This window comes from Homalodisca vitripennis, chromosome 2, assembly GCF_021130785.1.
Source record: "Homalodisca vitripennis isolate AUS2020 chromosome 2, UT_GWSS_2.1, whole genome shotgun sequence".
NCBI lineage: Eukaryota > Metazoa > Arthropoda > Insecta > Hemiptera > Cicadellidae > Homalodisca > Homalodisca vitripennis.
The window spans coordinates 80531386-80551209 of NC_060208.1; the positions used below are offsets into that span (position 1 = coordinate 80531386).

General features: G+C 36.1%; 1 protein-coding gene across 4 annotated transcripts in view; it reads left to right on the plus strand.

Moving 5' to 3' along the window:
* Nucleotides 1–11385: 11385 nt before the first annotated feature.
* LOC124354246 (protein FAM135A-like) overlaps nt 11386–19824 on the plus strand; it is a 66757-nt gene continuing 58318 nt past the window's right edge. For all 4 annotated transcript variants that reach the window (XM_046804556.1, XM_046804557.1, XM_046804558.1 and 1 more), the window contains exon 1: nt 11386–11516. In XM_046804556.1, the coding sequence (XP_046660512.1) occupies nt 11417–11516 (100 nt within the window). In that variant the 5' untranslated portion in view covers nt 11386–11416. The remainder of the gene's footprint in view (nt 11517–19824) is intronic.

Genomic DNA, 19824 nt, shown 5'->3' on the forward strand with positions numbered 1-19824 from the left:
TGTTTGATGCCTTACATAATCAGCAATGACAATGATTGTTATTGACAATGTTTTTGTGATGTTGACGATTTTTCACAAAGGGTGATAACTAGGGAAAGTTCACGTAGTCCCGTGATACTTTGACATGATGTAATGCCCTCTCCCACTTCCTCTAACAACACATCAAACATTCAGTAACCGTGTTTGATGTCTTACGCATCCAATTATGACAGCGATTAGTCTTTAGTTGGCTATTCACAAGAGGTGAGAGTTTAATGTAATTGACTATTCACAAAGTGTAAACTAGCGGAAAGGTGTACGTCGTCCAGTGTATGTATTTATTCACCATTCACAGACCAATTCACGAACTGGATTTAATTGACGCATCTAACAACACATGAGTTAAATAGATGTGTATAAATGCATCTAACCATAAATATACACACCAATCCTGATGCTTTCATACTTTTCATTCTTCATAACCAGATCCACTTGTTTCGTTTTTCTCTTAATATGTAAAAAGATAGTTTTAACTAAAAGTACGCGCGTGGACATTCTTAGTCAAATTTAAAAGTGCCAGAAATATCAATATGCCATTTTCTTAAATCTTAATTTACTCACAAATTATTTTTGTTTTTCAAAACAATACAATTTTTTAGATTGTTGGTAAGAGCCATCTGTACTGGCGGCTACCCTGTTTTTATCCCCATAAGAACAACTATAAACCTCAAACACTTTTACAGCCTTATTTTAAGTGGTAGAATCAGGGAACATGTATCATTCTAAAATTACCATTAATATAATTTTTTAAAGTGTTATCTATAGTTTTTTTTTAGTTATTGTACTTCATTAAAAATTATACACTTTACAAAACAGGCATTTGGTTGTTTATTCACCATATATGTACAAGGCAGCAGTACCCCAAACCTCGTGTCGCGTAAAAGGCTTCGCTGAAGTTGCATGTTAAATTTCAGATCTGTAACTCTCATCTCATTCTCGAAATGTCCTATAAACTTAAATAAAGAGACAGATGTCTTAAAGAGATAAAAAATAATTGGCACAGAAATCACGTTCAGCTCAATTCCATGGTTAGACATGCACCATCATAAAGCACGTCTTGTGTATATAGAATTGAAGTGTCGTCCTAACTTTAATATATAAGGCTGAAACCTTTCTCGGGATATCTTACCATATGGATATACATTCGCATTTTTTATTCATTAAGTTAGGTTTCATAGCAGTGTTCAAACAAACTAGGGAGGGTACTACAAGGTTATTGTGCGCTGATATCAAATCTAGTCACCGACTTTTACCATTGGCTGTTATATATGATATGTGTGTGTGTGTGTGTGTGTGTGTGTGTGTGTGTTTGTGTAATTATTATTTCTATTATTATTTTGTTTTACTCTATGAATTCAACTGCCACATGTTTAAATCTCATACGATTTTTTTAGCTTAGGACACAAGAAGGTTATATACTGCACATAGTCCTATGAGGACCTTTACGCTGCTTCCGTAGTTACAGGATAAGGTAAGGTTGGGCGTAGGGGCCGGCTCCTATCGATATCCACGAGGGCACTAAACTCAAGTCATGTCCACTCGAAAGAAGGGGATGCCAGCTCTGAACCACCCTCTGCAATCAAAGCAGGCAGGGGGTGGCACACCCTTATGTTGAGGCTAGCAAGAACCTCTGAGGTTAGGGAACGAACGCCACCAGCTCCAAAAGTCATCCCCCGCAGTAGACTATACCTATCGAATTGTCCTTGAGCCCCAGAATCTCGACATTTGCGGTTAGCGCCGTTCCTGGACATCCATAAGGTTGCCCAGATTTAATTGAGACATCGGTATTTTTACTGTGCCCAGTGGTATGTTCAACTGGAAGGTATGAACCAGCCAGAAGTGATCCCTGCTGGGTAAAATTACATGATTTTACTTAGTTTGTTTACAAATCTACTTATCCTTCTATTTTCCCGTTACCATCATTGATACGTACACGACCAATGTAAAAATATTCGTTAACGTTCAATCAAATCCCCTGGAGATGTACCATCATCTAACTCAGTGTTGCTCATATCAATATGAAGCTTCTTGCAAACTTTCAAGTCTATGTGTCATTTCGTTTTTGAGATATCGTAGGCAAACAGACAACCAGGATTAAGATTTTTCAGCCACTTAAGTGATAGGCTTCGCTAAAGGTCAGCCAATAATGAGATATTGTCTTTAAAGCCGGCTGTACTGAAACGATCTTTAGTTTTACTCCATGAGAACAACGTTAAACCTGAAAACCTGTATTCCCTATATTTGGCTTCAGAATAAGGGGGATGTCTCATTTTAAAGATAAGAATAGTACGCGTTCAGACCCAACGTATTTTTATTTTCTTGTAAAGTGCACGCTTTTTAAATACTCCAAAAATAATATAATACAAAATGGTGTTTAATATTTTTTTTTATTTTCGTTCAAAAATTATTAAAAATTATAACGTATTTAGCTGCGTATTAATCATGTATTTAAAATGATGCAGCTACCATAATACAACGATTGAAAATAAGGTATAAATAAAGTATACTCTCAGCACTATCATTACGTGAGTTTCGTCAACTGATTAATTACTATGCATTAACAGGTTAATTGTAAACAATGCTTTACATTACAGTACTAATTAACTTATAGATTCGCACAGATGTATACTTGATTCTCCCTTCCTTTAGCGCAAGGTAATGTTTAACTCGCCCTAAATTTTGAATAATCAACGACCCATAATATAATTCACTACATAAAGAGGAAATGAGTGTATCTGTTCATATTTTATAAATGAATAATCAAACTGATTCCAAATAAAGTAGTATGTAGTTTCAAAATTAAACACGAGTACAGTACTAATGTTATGTAATCAATATGAAACATAATTAAAACTTTGGGAAATAGGTTAGGGAAAAAATAATTTATCTTATTATATGATATTTAATATTCAGTGGTATTCCATATGTGATTAATAACCGAGGTCACAAATTTGCACTCGTATAATATTTTATCCATTTTAAAATATATTCGAAATTGAAGATAAGCATTTTCTGGTGTAACACTAAGAAATATAGATATTTATAAATACGAGCCTCGTACATTTCGGATAAGGCGTTAATAATCTCATCCTCATGGCAGTGTAGCTTGAGGGATCAGATCTACTTAACCTCATTGTGCGGGGGACTGTGTAGCTCTCGTCTCTCGAGAGTCAACTTCCCCCTTCCCCTCCACCACCCCTGTTCTCGTCCCACTTCCACCACGTTTCGCTTAATACTTTCACTGCGTTTAACTCCATAATTGTTATGCCTTAAACTGTATTTTCCACCTTCATTTAAATGCACGTCGATTGATATTTTCTCTTTCTCGATACTGTATTTGTGTTCGGAAATGAGTTTAAATGTTATTTTTAATAATGTAACCTTTGTTAGTCCGAGTATTGTATTTCCAACCAAGACACTTGAAAAGAAACTTGTACGCCGGAAGTCTGCAAACCAATAAATTTTTTTACGTGATAGGAGTTTTTGTTCTAGATATGATTCTACAATCCTAACATTAAGTTACCCTGTGATGATTCCTAATCAAGTTTTATGGATGGTCTAAACACATATTCAAATCGAGGTTATCAATTAATTAATGCTTAAAACAAAAGGATAAGTGAGAGTGCATAGTCGTTATGTGTTCCTATCCACAGTCATATATAGATAGATGATGAGAGCATACAACTACAAGAGCCGAGCTAGAGAGTTACATAAAGACAATTCGAGTATCTCAGTGGCATGCCTACTATTCCTGTCAGAGAGATAGATGAAGAATGAAGACAATACGAGTATGACAGTGTCAGGCTTACTATTCCGGTCAGAGAGATAGATGAAGAATGAAGACAATACGAGTTTCTCAGTGTCATGCCTACTATTCCTGTCAGAGATATAGATGAAGAATGAAGACAATACGAGTATGACAGTGTCAGGCTTACTATTCCGGTCAGAGAGATAGATGAAGAATGAAGACAATACGAGTATCTCAGTGTCATGCCTACTATTCCGGCCAGAGAGAGATAGATAAACGATGAAGACAATATGAGTATGTATCTCAGTGTCATGCCTACTATTCCTGTCAGAGATATAGATGAAGAATGAAGACAATACGAGTATGACAGTGTCAGGCTTACTATTCCGGTCAGAGAGATAGATGAAGAATGAAGACAATACGAGTATCTCAGTGTCTTGCCTACTATTCCGGTCAGAGAGATAGATGAAGAGTGAAGGCAATATGAGTATGACAGTATCATGTCTAATATTCCGGTCAGAGATATAGATGAAGAGTGAATATAATACGAGTATCTCAGTGTCATGCCTACTATTCCGGTCAGAGAGATAGATGAAGGATGAAGACAATGCGAGTACCTCAGTGTCATGCCTACTATTCCGGTCAGAGCTATAGATGAACGATGAAGACAATGCGAGTACTTCAGTGTCACGCCTACTATTCCGGTCAGAGCTATAGATGAACGATGAAGACAATACGAGTACCTCAGTGTGATGCCTACTATTCCGTTGAGAGAGATAGATGAAGAGCGAAGACAATACGAGTATGACAGTGTCAGGCCTACTATTCCGGTCAGAGAGATAGATGAAGGATGAAGACAATACGAGTATGACAGTGTCATGCCTACTATTCCGGTCACAGAGATAGATGAAGAGTGAAGACAATACGAGTTTGACAGTCAGGGCCTACTATTCCGTTCAGATAGATAGATGAAGACAATACGAGTATCTCAGTGTCATGTCTACTCTCCCGCTCAGAGAGACTGTTATTACTTGGCCAAGTTATTAAGGTAGACCCTTGCAAGATTTATGGCTTTAGCACTTCCTAATACTGGAAAGTTGTAACATCATCAACAAAGCAGTTGTTGATCGTTAGTGGTCTACAATACCATTAACCATTTATAAAATATTGAAAATAATTGTAAAGAATGTAAGGCTATGCGACTATGCTTTTCATACATTTGAATAGTTTTTATGCTTATGTTTTTTACCATGTATTGGATATATATAAACATACCCTGGATGATTTTCTTCGTAGAATAAGGTGTTCTACTAATAATTGTCTACTAAGCAATGCCTCACTGAGTTATAGTGTGGGATCTCTTTCCTAATTGAGCCTTAACAAACAAATTTTCAAACTGATATTGTCTACACTTTTTATTCATTCCTAAGCAAACAATTTCGGAATTCTAAAATACCCTTTGAAAGTTAAATTGCGTAGGATAAAGTACTTCATAATCTAAAGGTTCTACTGTATTTTTTAACAACATACTTACTTACTTACTGCCGGGGCATAACAAATCTCAGTCGATTCTTTGCCTCGTCTATGAGCCTCTTCCACGCCACCCTGTCTTCCGCCAGATCCACAGACCCTCCACACCGGGTCACATCTTCGACCACTTGATCGCACCATCTTATCTTTGGCCTACCCAAAGGGCGCCTTCCTGTCGGTACCGCCTGGTAGACCTCTTTTAACCTTGTGCCCTCCTGTCTCCGATGTACATGTCCTAGCCAGCTAATTCTCTTTGCCTTCACCAAAGCCACAATATCAGGATCTTGGTATACATTGCGTAATTCTCTATTTTTTCTTATTCGCCACACCCCTTCATCACATATTGGTCCAAATATTTTTCGGAGAACTTTATTCTCAAAAACAATCAACCGCCCCTCATTTTTCTTCGTTAATGTCCATGTTTCACTTCCATACATTAGGACTGGTTGAATGATTGTTTTATAAATTCTTATTTTGGAGCATTGTGACAACAATCTTGACGTAAAGAGTCTTGTACACGCCCCAAGACACCTATTTGCATTAGCTAATTTGCTTTGTATCTCTATATCCTCCACGTTTTTTGCTGTTTATTGTTACACCCAAATATTTAAAACTTTCTACACAGTCAATCGAGTAGTTGTCAATGCTTAAGTTTGTTCTCACATTTCCAGCATGTCTTCCAAAATGAATAATTTTAGTTTTATCTTCATTTAGCTCTAAGCCTACTGTTTGACATTCTTTAATAAAACTTTTTGTTAGTGTGGAGAGGTCATCCAAACTTTCTGACAAGATCACTACATCATCCGCAAATGCCATTATGTTCAGGTCCACTCCTAATTTAACCCCTCTTTGTAGTCTTTTAACTTTTTGTAATGCCTCTTCCACAGCCAGGTTGAAGAGAGTGGGAGAAATCCCATCTCCCTGTCTTACTCCAGTGTTGATAAGGAAGTTTTCCGACATTTCTCCATCTATTCTTATTTTGGCCTTTGAGTCACTTATACACATTTTTGACAGTCTTATCAGTTTTTGCGGGATTCCATGTTTTTCCATCTTCTTGAATAGAGCATTCCTATCTATGCTGTCATAAGCTTTCTTGAAGTCTATAAAAAATTCCATAGAAGCCTTTGTTGAACTCATAATATTTTGAAATTGCCTGTTTAAGTAGGAAAATTTGATCTATTGTGGACCTGCCTTTCATAAATCCTGATTGCTGTTCATCAATTATTGCTTCAGTATAAGGACTTAATCTTGATAGTAATATTTTTGAAAATATCTTGTAGGCGGTGTTCAAAAAGAGATATTCCTCTATAATTAGAACATAATTGTTTATCCCCCTTTTTGTGCAGAGGAATTACCACTGCTTCTCTCTATACCTCCGGTATAATTTCCTCTTCCCATACTTTTGTAATAAGTTTATGTATTTCTTTTATCAGGAATTTTCCTCCACTTTTAATAATCTCACTTGTAATTCCGTCTTCACCAGGAGCCTTATTGCATTTAAGCTTCGCTACCGCGTCTTCTACTTCTTGCGTAGAGGGTGGCATCACCTCCGGTTGTACATGTTGGTAATTTAATTCATCGTCAACGCTTCTGTTTGTACAGTGGTCACAATTCAGGAGTTCTTCAAAGTAGTCTTTCCACACTTTAACCCCTGATTCTTTGTCCATCACTAACTGTCCATTTTTGTCTTTTATGCCATAGCTTTTTGCTGAGACGCCTTGTTTGAAAAAACGGATTGTTCTGTAAAAATCTCTTGCGTTATTTGCTGTTCTGTCATTCTCAGCCTTGGTAAGTTTTCCGTTTAGGAAGTCTCTTTTCGCTCGTCTAAGTACCACTCTGGTATTTCTGGTATTTTTTTAACAACATAGATGACCAAAACTAGAAACGTTGCCTCTCACCTTGTTAAACTAAATTGTCTTCTTATAGAACTTACACTGCTATACACTAAATAATTTATATCTAAGCTATTTGTATATATTGTGGAGATAGCTGGATCATAATTTTATCCGAACTCTTGTAGGACGCGAAGGAACTACAGGGAACTGGGTAAAGTCATCGAGAAGTACGTGATATTGGGTTGGGTGAAATTTGAATATGCTATAGTTACAATCTTTAAAGATACCCATCCTGAAGACAGAAACGAGTTTTGTCACTAAGAGGAAGTGTAGACATTTGAAATCATTTTGGGACATTTTAAAATCATGCCTAATGGAAAATGACTGAGGATAAGGATTTAGAATTTGTAAAGTAGGTATGTAAAATATGGTCGGAGGGATTTTTTTAACACGAGTCAATTTTTCCACCACATTTTTTTTGTTACGGGAAAAGTATTAATTACACATTTTTCAGAGTGAAAAATATTTTCATGTCAGCTGTTTCTCAGCACCGAATTTGGAGGGGAAATGGGCCAGCAGGCTGTGTTATCACAGAAAACAAGAAACGAAGATGCTTCTGCGACCTAGCGGCCAGAGTGTACGTTACTGAAATATAGATAATCTTAACCACCAGAGGGCGGTACACTTGCTATCTGGAGCCTATTATAAAATCACTAGTAGATTGAGAGTAGCATTAAAAGGGTTAAACACCGCGCTTCCCTCGAATTCTATCCAAATGAAAATTCTAATTTTTCATAAATTAACACTCAAAATTATATTTAGCAGCTTACTTAAAAACCTCTACTAGAAAACAAACAGTCTGTAAAACACTCATGTTTGTTAATACGATTATCTGTTTGTTAATAGATTATCTGTCAGTTTCCAGAATGGAAATGTTAATTGGATCCAAACCTGTTCCGCTAAACGGCTTAGGAGTGGTAGCAGCCTGAATGGAGTTATGTAAATGAAGTTGTATAACTACAAAATTAGTCGGAATCTACATTCAGCGCACCAGTCGGAACGTTGTTGCTGGGTTTCTAGCTTTGCCAATAGTTATTGTTTCATGGTTGCTAGTCTGTGCCTGATTGAAATAAAACCATACAATAACTTAAAACTTTAGTTATTAGGAATATATTCAAATTTAGATATACTCCTTGTTCTTGTGTAATATACTGAAGTATTTTTAAGGAACACCCAATGAGGTTAGACCAAAAATAAATATAATCATTATTACTTTTTATTGTGAGATTGACTGTCTTGTGACGTGCACACAAAGCTGCATTGCTATAATTTAATGGTTTCTACCACATCTGTATTGATTGATAGTATTACTGATGTTAATTTGCTACCTTAAATAAATGGTTGTAGAATTTTCAAATCTATTCATTTATGTAATTTTATTTTAATTAGTCACTCTTAGTTATTATTTAAAACAATGTCGCGTTATGTAGCGTTTTCAAAATCTATGTATCTCATTAAACTATCTAAAATCGGTTTGTTCTTTTGTTTTTGATCAAATTCAAGAACAGCTCGAATAATAATAATAGCAATACTCAATTGTATACTTAACATTATAATATTATACAGCAATATTCAAAATTGGTAAACACACTAATACATAATATATACAAGGGTGTGTCAATTATATATGGGACTAGTTATGTGAAAGAATTTTTGAAGGCGTCACTGACCTGCAATCGGTTGATGTGCAGGTAGCCTGTCTCCTGTTAGGGGAAAGGGGAACCTACCCGCAACTCTCTCGAAAACCTTTATTACCAAAACAAATCAAAAGTGAACAGGAAGTGCATGTCTCTGTGGAGCAGCAGATTATAATCAATTTATTGGCCAAGGAAGAGGTGAGCCCAACCAAAATTTTGTTGCCATTACGAGCACAGTTCAAGGACATTATTCTGGCAGGCAACCCTCTAGCTTGCTTGGCACAAAGAACCCTCTGAAGATTGTGAAGACGTCGAGTACTAGAGCCACGATTGTCGTCCAAGGATTGTCAGTCCAAAATCCTATCAAGAAAAATATTCTCATAACCCTCTTTGAAATCACAATGCACAATATTATTGAAGTACGTAGTAGTATTATGTGTCGCAAAATTATCATTTCAAAGGAAAAAAGGGCAACAGTTGGCCAGAAGTGACATTCTTCTGCACAACAACGCCAACCTGCGGCTAAAACCGCCTAGCTGAAAATTGGTTGCATTAAATTGTGAAATACTGAAACATTCACCCTATAGCACAGACTTGTCACTCTAGTGAGTTTCATCCTTTTTTATCCCTTAAAGAAGCACTGGAGGCCAGCGTTTTTAAGACATGAAGATGTAGAGGAGTATGTACTCCAGTGGCTAAGAGAATGACCAAGGAGTTTGTACGATGGTGGAATTAAAAAGCTCCCAAACCGATGGGAAAAAATCAGTCCCGTTTATACACCCTCAATGCAGTCGTATTTATTGTATTCAGTCATTCATATCCACCAATTTTTGAACATAAATTCATTCATACTCTTAAAAAAAATAAGAATCGACCGTTATTTTGGTTGCTCTAAATGTATTAACATATGTGTTACAAACGCTGTGCAAATTTTTATTTAAAATTATTGTAATGAGTCAGATAAACATAGTTTTAATTATTAAATATGTATTTGTGCTATTTTAAAATTTTCAATCCGTTTTATAGTCATTTAATATCGTAAATGTTAGTGATATTTGGAAAAATCACTAAATTATTTGCTTTGATTACAATGATAATAAATGCGATGTTATAATGATCAATTTCGTTTTACTTTTAAGTTGTTTTTTTCTTATGAACCCGAAGTTGTAATAAGCATTTTAGAGCTCATTTGGCCTTCCAAAATCAGCTCTAAAGCAGTTTTTTATGACATTAATTGACGAGTTTCTTCTCAAGTTGCAACTCTTAATACCGCTTAGTAAATAGGACTATCTTCAGGACTAAATGATTTTCAATCTGATCTTAATTGGATCGGTTAACATGATCATTCCAGAAAGTTTCTAAAAACTAATCTCAAAGTCCTATCAAGTCAAGTGCTGCCAATTACGTTCAGTTGAAGGGGACGTTGAAAATATAATTCAATACAGTTTATCCGCAGTGATTTGATATTCGGGTTGGCAAATAATGTTGATGTCAATTAACTCGATCATGACTTTAGTGAGTCCTCGTTGCTTATGTGAATATTTCATATAGGCACATATTGCTGATTTCGAAATAACAGCGTATTGTAACTTTGCATACTGTTGGTCCATTCGCTTAGGCAAGTTTGAAGTTCAGGCATATTTTATAATTTCAAAGGTTAGTAAATGAAACAAGTGTGTGATTTTAACTTTTTCTTTATATGCATGTAGATTCTAAGAAGAAACAATTAACAAGGGTGATTTATTTTAAAGTCAATTAGTACTGCAATCCGGTAATAATTTGATGGTAAGTAGGAAATAATTAATCTTTATCATAACACTAAAAGTTTAATTTGAGCATAAAATTACTTTCACAAATTTATCATACCTTAGATCTGCACCATTAAGAATTTCTGAATTGTTAGTTTTCTTAAGGATCCTGTTACTGTCAATTTTCGACATTTGCATCTTTCAGTATCTTAAAATTTTAATTTTACACAAAGTTTTAACCACAGTTATAGACACCTAGCCCTATAGCTATTCTAGTTTACATAGGCTACCTACAGCCGAGTTTTGTATTGCAGTACAGCAGCATTCCTAACTTTGGATACAACTCTTAAGTAGCATAATCCCTAAAATTATTCAATACGCAACTTATACGGTAGAGGTTCATGTTCCTATTTATGATCACTGTATCGTTTAAAGCATATAAACCATACATGAATAATAACTTTTTAGGCAAGTTATTCAACATTATATGTTCAAAGTTAAAAGAGGGTTTAAATTGTCTAAATTATTCCTAAAATGACGAGGAAGTTGGCGAAAGTTGATTGTGACGTTTTGAAACTGCGTCAGAATCTTGAATGTGGCAGCTGATGATTCAGTGATACAAATGTTTAATCCTTGTGGTATACCGCACTGTATGTACTGGTCAATAATTAGCAGTGAAATGCTAGTATTTTATGTATTTCTGTCTGAGTTTAAATTATGTAGAATACCACCATTCCCATGACAAACGTATATTATTTACCGTGATATCCGCACATAGGTTTAGTTTTGTAAGATGTATCGTGGTCAGTCAAGTGTTTCATGTTCCATGTTTGTTTCAGGTTTTACCAAGTTCGCACAGCACTCCGCGTGTCGCCCAAGCTGCCCGTGAAGGTAGAGGTCACCCTGCCGCGTACTCAGAGTAAGTATGCAATACTTACAGTTTAATACCATGTGTGGAACCTTTACCCATTTATTCGGTAAGAAATTTTTTTAGTTAATTCAAACGGCATGCTTTTACTCGTGCTGTACTACATGTAAACTATAGAGAAGTTTTTATAAAACAATAACATATAGATATCGATGGAAAATGTGATATAAACTAAATTACATCACGACATTATGCGATTTGTTCAAATTTGTGCATTATCTAGGGAAATTTGTATTTCTAACTACTGTTTACCTCACAAAGTCGGAAATCCCTCCCCCTAACAGCGGGGTATTACATTTTGAAGTCGAAGACGGTGTTTGGTTCATAATAGACTCTATAGCGGCATAGATGTTTGAAAATGCACTGCGGTCTGGTGCATCAAGGAGACAAAGTAAATAAATGAGCTGATATGTTTATGATCAAAATAGAACGTTAGACATAAGTGTGAATGTAACTTACTGAAAGCGCGTACAAATAATACAGAGGGGGTTAACCGGTAAACGTTCCTTTTCATGTTATTGTTTACTTTTTGGTGTTCCGTTACCAAAATGATGGCGTTTTTAGGTTTATATTAAAAGTTTGATGAAAAATGATTGTAGTCGAGATAAAATCCTTATGCCAGCAAGGCGGCAACGAACCATTAGATAGGTCCTCAGGGGGCGGGACGTTGTGGGTAAAACATTCTACATTATAGGTGATCTGGGAATTTTACCTTGCAGTAATAAAGATGAGAATTTCACCACTGGGTCCACAGGCGGTTCACGTAAACTGTGAATTATTAGTTATGGTTACTTTATCTCTGTACACAATTTGTACAATAAAACCATTTAATTATTATTAAATATTTATATAACGTGTTAGAAGTGGGAAAACCGTATCGGTTTAAAGTTTCTTGGTCAACACTTAATAAAATGTTAAATGTTTCACTTTTACTAGTACTCACATTATTCCACTCAATTTAATTTTGAAAACAAACACCATGAGCATATTCTTCTTAAATGGCATTTTAAAGAAAGCATGGGTTACTTATGTCAGTCTCAAACAAAAAAGAAAATCAATGGATTGGGTTTACACCTCATTGCCAAGAAAATCCCCCTAATCGGTTCCGTTCAAAGGTGACAGAGTATTTTGTAAGTATTGAAAATATTGTACCTAGATACGATTAGTGATCAAATCTAAATGGCAACGATGTTGAAAAATGGTTTAAGAATCGTTCTTTCAAACGTATATAATAAAACAAATCTCTAAAAGTTACGTGTTAGTTTGTATTTACTAAAGGAACTTACTTGACAAACAACCCTCGTAATTATTTATGTACTCCTGTGGTAACAAAAAGGCTGATTCGTAATAGTAAAAAACTATAATTCCCATTAAGTAACTATAGCAAAAATAACTATAACTTTGAGGTAATATTATAAATGTTGTTGCCATTTAAGCTTTTCACATTACGTTGGTGATATATCTCGTTACTAATCGTTATAACACATTTGACTCAAACATGAATTTAGGACCAGCAAGGCTAAAAAAACATACTTATAGAGTGGCGAGAGTGTTCACATTTAAATTTATTAGTGTTTTTGTTACAAGAAATGTGTGATTTAGTGGGAGCCCAAACAACATTTTGCATTCTTCTAGGGAAGACAATTGTGGGGGATGAGGTGGTTTTCAAGGTAACACCTCACATATAATGTTTATTTGCTTTAATTGTAAATTCGATTGCTTAGTCCGACGTTTTAAAGTCATAGAAAATTATATATAACATTTTTTTTAATCTTTGCACGATGCCATTTTCTTGGATATATTCGCGCTGGCTAATCGAATCCCAACACAGCTCAGCCTCCCTCCACTCAGATTTATAAAGTGATATCCATCGCGGCAGTTTGACTCCTGGTGACTGAAGATGGATTTCTACTGCGATACCGTAATATCTCAAGATTTAATTTTGTTTGCCAGCGAATCACGACACAGCTCAGCCTCCCTCCACTCAGATTTATAAAGTGATATCCATCGCGGCAGTTTGACTCCTGGTGACTGAAGATGGATTTCTACTGCGATACCGTAATATCTCAAGATTTAATTTTGTTTGCCAGCGAATCCCAACACAGCTCAGCCTCCCTCCACTCAGATTTATAAAGTGATATCCATCGCGGCAGTTTGACTCCTGGTGACTGAAGATGGATTTTTCTACTGCGATACCGTAATATCTCAAGATTTAATTTTGTTTGCCAGTGAATCACGACACAGCTCAGCCTCCCTCCACTCAGATTTATAAAGTGATATCCATCGCGGCAGTTTTCCTCCTCGTGACTGAAGATGGATTTCTACTGCGATACCGTAATATCTCAAGATTTAATTTTGTTTGCCAGTGAATCACGACACAGCTCAGCCTCCCTCCACTCAGATTTATAAAGTGATATCCATCGCGGCAGTTTTCCTCCTCGTGACTGAAGATGGATTTCTACTGCGATACCGTAATATCTCAAGATTTAATTTTGTTTGCCAGCGAATCACGACACAGCTCAGCCTCCCTCCACTCAGATTTATAAAGTGATATCCATCGCGGCAGTTTTGACTCCTGGTGACTGAAGATGGATTTCTACTGCGATACCGTAAGATCTCAAGATTTAATTTTGTTTGCCAGCGAATCACGACACAGCTCAGCCTCCCACTCCTTTTTCCCTCCCTTCCCACTCAGATTTATAAAGTGATATCCATCGCGGCAGTTTGACTCCTCTTGACTGAAGATGGATTTCTACTGCGATACCGTAATATCTCAAGATTTAATTTTGTTTGCCAGCGAATCACGACACAGCTCAGCCTCCCACTCCTTTTTCCCTCCCTTCCCACTCAGATTTATAAAGTGATATCCATCGCGGCAGTTTGACTCCTCGTGACTGAAGATGGATTTCTACTGCGATACCGTAATATCTCAAGATTTAATTTTGTTTGCCAGCGAATCACGACACAGCTCAGCCTCCCTCCACTCAGATTTATAAAGTGATATCCATCGCGGCAGTTTGCCTCCTCGTGACTGAAGATGGATTTCTACTGCGATACCGTAATATCTCAAGATTTAATTTTGTTTGCCAGTGAATCACGACACAGCTCAGCCTCCCTCCACTCAGATTTATAAAGTGATATCCATCGCGGCAGTTTGACTCCTCGTGACTGAAGATGGATTTCTACTGCGATACCGTAATATCTCAAGATTTAATTTTGTTTGCCAGTGAATCACGACACAGCTCAGCCTCCCTCCACTCAGATTTATAAAGTGATATCCATCGCGGCAGTTTTCCTCCTCGTGACTGAAGATGGATTTCTACTGCGATACCGTAATATCTCAAGATTTAATTTTGTTTGCCAGTGAATCACGACACAGCTCAGCCTCCCTCCACTCAGATTTATAAAGTGATATCCATCGCGGCAGTTTTCCTCCTCGTGACTGAAGATGGATTTCTACTGCGATACCGTAATATCTCAAGATTTAATTTTGTTTGCCAGCGAATCACGACACAGCTCAGCCTCCCTCCACTCAGATTTATAATTTGATATCCATCGCGGCAGTTTTGACTCCTGGTGACTGAAGATGGATTTCTACTGCGATACCGTAAGATCTCAAGATTTAATTTTGTTTGCCAGCGAATCACGACACAGCTCAGCCTCCCACTCCTTTTTCCCTCCCTTCCCACTCAGATTTATAAAGTGATATCCATCGCGGCAGTTTTGACTCCTCTTGACTGAAGATGGATTTCTACTGCGATACCGTAATATCTCAAGATTTAATTTTGTTTGCCAGCGAATCACGACACAGCTCAGCCTCCCACTCCTTTTTCCCTCCCTTCCCACTCAGATTTATAAAGTGATATCCATCGCGGCAGTTTGACTCCTCGTGACTGAAGATGGATTTCTACTGCGATACCGTAATATCTCAAGATTTAATTTTGTTTGCCAGCGAATCACGACACAGCTCAGCCTCCCTCCACTCAGATTTATAAAGTGATATCCATCGTGGCAGTTTTCCTCCTCGTGACTGAAGATGGATTTCTACTGCGATACCGTAATATCTCAAGATTTAATTTTGTTTGCCAGTGAATCACGACACAGCTCAGCCTCCCTCCACTCAGATTTATACAGTGATATCCATCGCGGCAGTTTGCCTCCTCGTGACTGAAGATGGATTTCTACTGCGATACCGTAATATCTCAAGATTTAATTTTGTTTGCCAGCGAATCACGACACAGCTCAGCCTCCCTCCACTCAGATTTATAAAGTGATATCCATCGCGGCAGTTTGCCTCCTCGTGACTGAAGATGGATTTCTACTGCGATACCGTAATATCTCAAGATTTAATTGTGTTAGCAAGATTTGATGCGTGAACCGTAACACCCAGAAGCCTTGACACTAAGAGTGTTCAATGTTGTTTTAATTTAATTTTTTTTAATTCTTTTTGTCATCAAAATTTTTGTAATGGTGTGTAACTAACATGGCCTGAGCTGAAATTTAAGATTTTCAAATTCCTCTTCTTGGGTAAAAACGAAGGTATTCCAGAGGAGAGTATGGGTGGGAGTTTCCTTTTCTTCCACTCAGAAGGTGAATTAAATATAAAGGTAAATCCATGTTCCGGTCCCCACCGCGTTGAGACATTATTAACACAGTCTAACTATTATATTAATGTTGGCATAGTTGTGAGCACTAAATTCAGTAAGCAGATGTTAAATAGAATTTGTTAGCATAAACAAGTTATTCTAAACTTGTTTTATGGCATGTGAGGACATAACAATAACTGTATAGTATTAACAGCTCAGTAGTGGGTACATTTTGAACAGTATTTGGGATTATTGTTGTATGAAGGATTCTGGATTAACTCCTGTCCGATCTCTCGATACTGAGCATAGACGTGATAGTCGTGACTATTCCTTCCTGAATAATTTAACTGGTCCCACAAAAATCGTCACTGGAAGGGTTGGTTAGTGATAAAGTTACATAGTCAAATCATATTACTTTTTTGCAACGACAATTTTACGTTGTATAGCAAACGTCTTGGATTTTAATTTAACATTTCTTACATTCATATCACAAAATTCTCATTCACACATACAATTTTACAACTACGCCCCACTCATTCTTCGCCAATGTAACCCACTTTAAACAGCAGAATTATTCGTCTAATTGCGCGGTCTCCCAGTTAAATGCCAAAATCCCCCCTACATTATAAAACGCTTGTGACGCCAAAATGCGTTTAAGGCACATTTTGAACGCCTTGGGCCATAGGGACTTTGTTATTGAATTTGGTAGTCTTTTAATAACATTAACACCTGCCAGCGAGGGCAGGTGTTCTAAAACCATTTTCATGGTATTCTTACTGTAAAAATTAGACTGAAAATCAGTGCTGTACGAATTAACATTTTCAATTTTTTCTTTGTTAATAACGCTACAAGTCACTTTATGGTACAATGAAACATAAATATATTTAAAATTTTATTTTTTAATGATGTGTTATTTTTCAGCAGGGGCATTTTTTTCATTCCACACTATTTCTTTCTTCTACCAGCACCAAATAATCAATTATTTACTCGTATACTGTATTTTGTTTTTCAACTAAATCTTGTATTTGGGATAGAAGAGGTACGCGTCTGTAAGGAAATTTATGCTAATTAGGAAAACGCTCCCAGCTTTTGAAGCAATCTGGACTGGGAGTTTAAAAGGCTCGGGATGTTCGAGCTTGCATGGTTTAGAATGTTTGTAATCCAGTTATGAAGTTTGACGTTATAAATTGGAGTTATTAACTTAATTATGACTGATCCAATCTACTGAGTCAAGTTTAAATAAGTAATTGATTTCTTGTAACCAAAACACTAATAAATGTAAATGTGAACACTCTCGCAATTCTATACAGGGTGATTCATGAAGTTCTCCCCCCACTTCTACAGCACATTTTACTAGTAAAAATAATGAAAAAATGTTATATAAACATAGGTCCGAAAACGCTTCGTTAGCGAGTTACAGCTAGCGAAAGATTTCGCCTGAATTCCCTGGGTAAAGAGTAAAATAAAGCATACTGAACTTTTGGAAAGGTTAATTAAGTAAGAAATATCGTGGATTCTTATGTATTTTTACCTGATAAAGCTAATAAAATAGGTTTCAGAACTGTACCTGTAGTAGTTTTTGAGGGATTCAGGGTTAAATGCAAAAAATTGGGGCACTAAACAATGTTGTTTTTTTAAGTTTGATGTACAATGACTTTGTTAAATTGGTAATAAATACATAAAATCAACGAATATTAATTGTAGAGAATTTAATTCTGAGAAAATTGATATAATCAAAGTCTAAAAGAAAACAGAAATAAGTACCAAAAAATCGATTTTATTCAGTATAATACATTACTAGTTTTAAGCAAAATTAATCAGGTTGGGCCAACCGTACGTACCTTTTTATAATAGATGTTCGAAAATGAGGCCATCATTATCAATATACATTTTTGCAGCACGTTTGTGTATTGCTTTTGTTGCGTTTCTTAATTTTTCAGGACTTCCCTGTATCTGCACAGCCAAATCCATATACGGGCAATTAATTCATCACGAGAATTCACTTTTGTCTTGTATACAATGTCTTTCATCATCCATCCCCAGATGCAATAATCCAATGGAGATAGATCTGGTGATCTTGGTGGCCAAGGGTGAGGCCCTCCACGACCAATCCAGTGTCCAGGAAATTGATGATTTAAGTAAGCAGAAACGGCACGTGAAAAGTGGGGAGGTGCTCCGTCATGCTGGAAGTACAAAATTTTGTCTGAGATGTAAAGGGAACATTCTCTAACAGCTGCGGCAACTCTTCTTGAAGGAAATGCAAATAAGAACTCAGCATTTAGGCGTCCAGGTAATATGAAAGGTCCAATCAGCCGATTGTGCAAAAGGCCACACCAGACATTGACGCTAAATCGGTGTTGAAAGTTCTGTTCCACTACCTCATGTGGATTTTCTTCTGCCCATGAGTGTTCATTGTGCAAGTTATTGACACCATCCCGAGTGAATTGTGCCTCATTCCCGTAAACAAAATACGCTTGTAGAGTTGATTATTAATATTCAAAAAGTTGCAAAACTCCAAGCGAAGCGGACCATCCCCCTAGCTGTAGATGTTGAACCTTTTGTTTATATGAAACGGATAAAATTTGTTTCGATTAAGTGACCTCCACACCGTTGACTGCGAAACTCCTATCCGCCTAGAAAATACGTCGTGTACTTACACCTGGACTGCGATGAACAGCATTAATAACAATATCATCATCAAGTTGGACAGCTCGTTCATAATTGGTTTCTAGTACTTGGTTGTGATCCTGTTTCCCGAAGAGTACGAAAAGTTCCTGAAATTGTTTTGGTATCTGGAATCCTCCTATTAGGGTAATGTAGTTCATATTCTTCTACAGCAGCTCTAGCATTACCATTACAGTAACCCAAAATAAAAGCCATATCAGCGTATTCCTCTGATGTAAATAAGTAAGGCATTTTTTTTCGCTGAATAAACAATCGAATTATAACTCACAGAAAAATTGCATTTAATAACACGATTCACATAACCCGATCTCCTGCTGTAGCTTGCAAAAACACCACTAATACACAGTTCTAACGTAACAGTACAGAATACCATTGTTGATCAGCTGTTATTCGTGCGTTACCAACTTAGAAATTAATAAAAACAAAAACTGCATTCGATGATTAGTAAACAATAATGGGAAAATGTTTGCTTCATTTATTTTCGAACATTTAATGTAAATTCTTATTAAAAAAAAAAATACAACGTAATAAAACATGATATTTTTATTTACAAACAAATTTATTTAACAGTTAATCTTGTTTTCTCAATTTATCTCATCATTAAGGAACAAACATTTTGTTTTTGTTTTATTTTAACTAAATACCGTACGGTATTTCTTTACAGCTAGTAATGTAATTATACTGAATAAAATCGATTTTTTTGGTACTTATTTCTGTTTTCTTTTAGACTTTGATTATATCAATTTTTCTCAGAATTAAATTCTCTACAATTAATGTTTGTTGATTTTATGTATTTATTACCAAATTTAACAAAGTTATTGTACATCAAACTTAAAAAAAACATTGTTTCGTGCCCCAATTTTTTTTGCATTTAACCCTGAATCCCTCAAAAACTACTACAGGTACAGTTCTGAAACCTATTTTATTAGCTTTATCAGGTAAAAATACATAAGAATCCACGATATTTCTTACTTAATTAACCTTTTCCAAAAGTTTCAGTATGGCTTTATTTTACTCTTTACCCAGGA